Source organism: Limulus polyphemus, unplaced genomic scaffold, assembly GCF_000517525.1.
Source record: "Limulus polyphemus unplaced genomic scaffold, Limulus_polyphemus-2.1.2 Scaffold758, whole genome shotgun sequence".
Classification (NCBI taxonomy): domain Eukaryota; kingdom Metazoa; phylum Arthropoda; class Merostomata; order Xiphosura; family Limulidae; genus Limulus; species Limulus polyphemus.
This window is the reverse complement of record NW_013666368.1, coordinates 37,532-43,684: the sequence shown is the minus strand read 5'-3', so window position 1 is coordinate 43,684 and position 6,153 is coordinate 37,532. Positions and strand designations below refer to the sequence as shown.

The 6,153-nt window shown below is 31.0% G+C and overlaps 1 protein-coding gene across 1 annotated transcript in view; it reads left to right on the top strand.

Annotated features, from left to right (window-relative positions):
• Positions 1 to 873: 873 nt before the first annotated feature.
• Positions 874 to 6,153, top strand: part of LOC106460349 (allatostatins-like) — a 9,648-nt gene continuing 4,368 nt past the window's right edge. Inside the window, exon 1 of the mRNA XM_022387047.1 lies at positions 874 to 960. Within this exon, the coding sequence (XP_022242755.1) occupies positions 950 to 960 (11 nt within the window). The 5' untranslated portion in view covers positions 874 to 949. The remainder of the gene's footprint in view (positions 961 to 6,153) is intronic.

Below are 6,153 nucleotides of genomic sequence, written 5' to 3'. Positions count from 1 at the left end.
TTAATTATAGTAATGGAGTTAGTAAAGTTAGTATAGTAAAGTTTTCCCCAAAACTTTGTCTTCAAAATAAGGGTGCGTCTTATACACCGGTGCGTCTTATATTCCGAAAAATACGGTATATACCGTAAGAAGAAAACACAGTACAATAGAAAAGGAGGTAGGAAGAGGTCATTTCGAACCTGACCCTCCAAGGTCATCAAGACCTAAATCCCTACGCTGAGTTAGAATAATACTTAAACGTTATTTCGCATTTTCGTACGATTACAATCGTATTGCCAACTTCTTTATATTTTAATATAGCAGGAGGCATTTAAGAAACTATTTATAAATATTAAATGGAGAGAATGAGAAATTTACAAGGTTTCTTAACTTCTGAAGTAACATACCTCTACAATTGTAGTTGTTTTAACGTGTTATTCAGCCATCTACTATATTGCTATATTTTTTCACATACTCAGATCTTTTCATATTTTGTCTTTTTTTTTTTCTGGAAAAATCAGAGCTCACGAATCTATTTTCTCTGTACATTTTCTTCACAAGTATCAGATTTCTAGAAATGATCTGATTTGAATAATAAAACAACGTTTTAATAAAAGTTTGAAGTCATTATAATTAATTATGAACTGATCTTGGTTCAATAAAGTTTCAGAAAGGATAAATTATGTTCCATGTTAACTTAAAGTACTATAACAAATCTCGAACGAAGACTGAAAAAATCAGCCTGTTGACGTCTCGACGCCTACTCGATATTCTACATCTTGTAAAGTTCTGATGGTTGTGACACGTGCTTCCTTGATTGGTCGTGAGAGTGGTGACGTCAGGAAGACTCGCCCACTGGACTACAACATGAACTTAAATACTTTGCGCATTAGTACCTAACCAATAACCCTGAAGCCCCAGAAGTAGTAGAGTCCAGAGTCTTCGATATACGAGACAAGCAACAAGCTACATGAAAAGAAGGTAAGTCAAGTTTGTAACCAAAGTACTGCTGTTTCTAGGCGATGTAAGCAGAATGGTTACTGTCTAAGAATAACGAAACCAGTAAGTGTAACATTTAGAATTAGGACAAACGAGTATTGAGAGTGTGCACTAATAAAACATGCAGCTGTAATGAAATTTGATATGTGAAACAGAAGAATATTGTTAGTCTGTTTTAGTAACTAATTTGTATGTTGTAAAGATAAATTGTGGAAGAAATCATAACCATGAGTCCTGAGGTTTGAGTAAATATTAGCTCGTGTTTTGTAATCGAGATCGATTTGAATCTGTGGAATATATTCAACTTCTTAAGAGCAGTTTATGTAAAATAGGTTATAAAACAATACAGAACGGCTACAAGCATTAGCTTTTCAAACAATAACAAACTTAAGATCACTCTAAATAATGAGAATGGAAATATGTCTATAAAATACTGTGGATGGATAAACAGACAGACAGATAACAGGACATAAAACAACGTATTTCAAAACAGAATGAAATTAGCCTCGATTACTCGTCTGTCACGTTCCATCCATATATCACTGTATTTAGATACTTTCCATATAGTTTTAAAGAACAAGGTTATTTGTCGAAAGAAGTACATTTATCAAGAAACAACGACTGACAAGCTATGCAAAAGCATTCATTTAAAATAGATAAAAATAATTACAGATGCTGTGCAATGAAGCCTCATGTTAAAAATTGTATATTTAAAAATGTACACTCAAACCAAAGAAAAAATTCATGTCGGTGCAGGAATGCTGTGGTATCCGGGATCCTTTATTCAATAGCCTTTGACTTAATAACAATGTATTTACAAAACAAATGTACAATACCTCTGATTCTTACCTTGAGTGCTCTTCCAACTGGAGGAAAATCCGAAAAACTTAATGATGTTTTATAACTGAAAGATAATTGAAGCCTGTAGTGTCTATTGGTTTAAAGTATTTCACATTTAAAGTTAACGTTTTCGCATTAGGCAGATTTTCAAATTAATATATCTGAAAATTAAATGTTTCGCTTACGAGTAAACTGGTAATTTGTTATGAAAAATTAATTTTTACATAACTAAACTTATGTAATGAAGTTTTTAAGTTCATCTCGACTTTTTTTTGTTATTGTTGTTCAAGATTGGCTCACTTTATACTAAAAAGTGCCTTTGTTGTATTTTTTTCCGTCATGAGACTTTAAAAACAGCGAGATTACTTCGTTTGCCTGTTTAGATAAAGCGAAATGGCAAAATATTCAGCAGAAATACTCCTCTTTTGAAATCTTCACGTGCTTTATCTGTGAAATATCGATATGCTTAAATATATCATTTAATACTTGTAGTAAGTCCATCTAAATCTACGGAGAGGCAAAAGTACCACTAAATCCTTTATCATCAGAGCAATAAATTCTGAAAGAGCTAGAAACGTGACTATCCAGGGACATTCTCTCTACTACTACTAATAAAACGAAGCTGCTTATGTAAATATAAAAGATTAGAGAGGAGCGTATTTGAAAGTCAAAATTCGATGTTTTGTTCATTTAAAAGTTTTGGAAACATCACATTAGATATTTTTACTTTTAGGAATGAAGATATTTTGAATAGAAGTGATAAGCTAGAGTTTATAAAAAAAATAAAAATAACGTATATATATAAGTAAATATTGTATATCCAGATTGCACATTTCTTTATCAGTTTCACACATTAAAACCAAAAGGTATACAAGTTTAAATATGCATGTCACTATGTATATATATATATGAAGATTCATTATATTCTAGCACATGATATTCGGTCTAATGCCGTGCACTATTCTGACTAAATGTCACATTATATGTATATGTTCATGAAACGCAAGATCTCATGTGTATACAAATACAAAGACAGAAATATTTTTCCTTTAATTTCACTTTTGTATCAGAATAGTTTCTGTCGGATAATGATTTGGGCTAATTTATCATATGTAGATTTCGAAGCCCCTGTATAAGGGTTTCTTTTACACAACAGTACCGTATTGCAACAATAATAGATGTTTGGGGCTCTAATATTATAAAATTCGAATTACATTTTAAACAAGGGAGATACCCATATTCCTGAACACCCCAGTTGGGGATGTTCCTTTCCCTTAACAACTCAATTCTTTCCGCGTTAAAAAATGAAACAAAAATGACTTTTTCTTCAAACCTAAAGTACACATAGTCCAAACACTTTCTGTTCAGTTTATTACAATTATTTCAATGAATTTGGACCAATTTTTTCGAACCATACTCTAGTTAAGATAAGAACAAATACACCGACATGTGTGTATAATCTTGCAATAGTCCATGCTTATCTAATTGTATTCTATGTATATTAGGCTATTAATTCAAAGGTAGATTGAATAAAATAATTAGGATTGTTTAGCCTACATAGATAATATGCAGACGAATTATTTTCAAATTTCTGAAGAGCAGCGAGACTTAGATAAGGATGCCCATGTTCTCCGAAAACACTTACAAATATAACATTCAAAAATAAATTTTGACGCATTTTAGGTATAATCAAAATGCTATAAAAACTATTAGAAGATGTTCTTACCAATTTGATATATAAAAAACATATAACTTCGTGCTTTATGTTTTAGAATTAGCGCAGCTTTTTTTTAAAGTGGATTACAGTTTAGAACTATGCTCTACTGATCATAACAAAATAAAGATAAAAAGTAATTATATTGTTTTATTAATAATATTTTGTTATAATCGGCCTAAACGAAAAGAAATTGACTATATTTATTGCCGTTTTGAGCAAATCATCTCATTGACGAATGTAGCAAATAAAGTAAAAACATATTAGTTAACTGAAGTTGATCTAGAATAGACAAATTATCAGTTATCGGCATAAACAAGTGAAATCTTTACCACTTGGAAACACAGTGGTTGTTACAATACTTATTTTTATTAATTATAATTATATTTCTGTGTTCATTATTTTATTATAATGATTAGTCTACATTGTACTAATTTTAATTATATTTTTAATGTAAGGATTATTCTGCATTGTTAGCTTAGTATATTGATTTAGGATAAACCTAAGATATTATTGGGTTTACGACCGAAAACATCGTTAACAACGAGAGTACTCAACTAATGAAACAATCAATTATATTCGTTATAATTAATATACTTTCAACAGTATATCTAATTAGCTATTTTCATTATTGGGTATATTCTAAGCTCTGATCTATGTAAGTAACCAGCTTTGATCAGAGGTTAATATTAATAACTATTTTTTAGAATCACATATTAGTACGAAACTGCGAGCCACTTAATTTTGTATCTCAGGAAAATTTCATTCAAATTAAATTTACATTTGAGCAATAAAACATAAAATTACACAAACACTTGAGAATTAGATTTTTCACTTGATTAAATTATCTGCTTTCAATGAAATGCTTTCAGTTGAAATGAACAGCCACTGTGATTATACATTTGGTCATTACATTAGAAATCTTTCTTTTTTTACTTTACCCGTGACATCGTGGTTTTTGATAATAGATACAAGAACACAAAGATGTTCATGTTCAAGTAATTTATACGTACTAGATAAAGACTGCCCCAAAATTAACATGTATCATAAATACGAAACGTCCAATACATCATGTAACATGTGCTTATTAAAGGATAAAGTCTGTATCATACTTAACATAACAAGTATACCAGACAAGACCTATATAATACTAAATATAACTGGTATTACTGGACTAGTGGTGTATTATACTTAATATAACTGGTATTACCAGACAAGGGGTATATCGTACTTAATATAACTGGTATTACCGGGTAAGAGGTGTATTATACTTACTATAACTAGTATTACCAGACAAGGGTTATATCGTACTTAATATAACTGGTATTACCAGACAAGGGGTATATCTTACTTAATATAACTGGGTTTCCCGGGCAAGAGGTATATTATACGTACTATAACTAGTATTACCAGACAAAGGGTGTATTATACTTCATACAAATAATATCACCAAACAAGGTCGGTATCATACTTAACAAAACTAGCATTACCAAGCAATAAGCGTATTATACTTAATATAACTAGTAGTATTATCAGACAAGGAGCGAATTATATTTAACAAAGTTAGTATTACCACACATGGGATGTATTATACTCAGTATAACTAGTATTAACATAAAAAGGGTGTATCATACATAATTAACTGGCATTACTAGACAAAAGATGTATTAATCTTAACAAAATTAGTATTACTGCCCCCCAAAAGAGTAAGTATTGTGCAACCATTGTCTGATAGTTGTGAAAGATATCTTTATGGTATTATAGGCACATCGTGAATGCTAACAAAAAAAAATACAATAGGAAAATGAAATGCACCCGATTCGAGACAGAATAGTTAGGTTTTATGTTTTTCAAAACGTTTCGGTTTATTTGAGGTTATTAATCATTGTTGTTTTGTACATGTTGTGTAGTTTGTGCCGTTATTTATTTAATATCGTTTCAGCAAATCAAATATATATTGGGTTAGAATCTGAAACACTTAATTAAAAAAAGAACTTCGTCAGACGTGGCCTATTGATTAGGGACCCCAAGGTGTGGAGTGGAAGTTCTAAGGTAGTCTGTATCTTGGGGCCTATTGGTTAGGGACCCCAATGTATGGATTGGAAGTTCTAAGGTAGTCTGTATCTTGAGGCCTATTGGTTAGGGACCCCAATGTGTGGATTGGAAGTTCTAAGGTAGTCTGTATCTTGGTTTATATGGAAATAAAGTATCTTTGTGATAATATACAGCGATCTAGAAAACTTAGGGATTTAGATAGAGTCTTGTCTGTGAAGTTCTGAGGTAGTCTGTATCTTGGTTTATATGGAAATAAAGTATCTTTGTGATAGTATATAGCGATCTAGAAAACTTAGGGATTTAGATAGAGTCTTGTCTGTGAAGTTCTCTTCTGCTAGCCTCAGCCAATGAAAGAAACAAACAGTAAAAATATGAAAATACCTACAGAGTGCTAGAATTTGAAATTACCCGTATCTTGCCAACTTTTTTTTCTCTTTCTTGATAAACTTCGAAGTATTCGGCACGTGAACACCAAACATCGTGACCTTTAAGCACGATATTGTACTACTCCAACTAAATATTCTAAAGTACAATAGATACTAATAAAGTTCAACAGTAACTAAAAG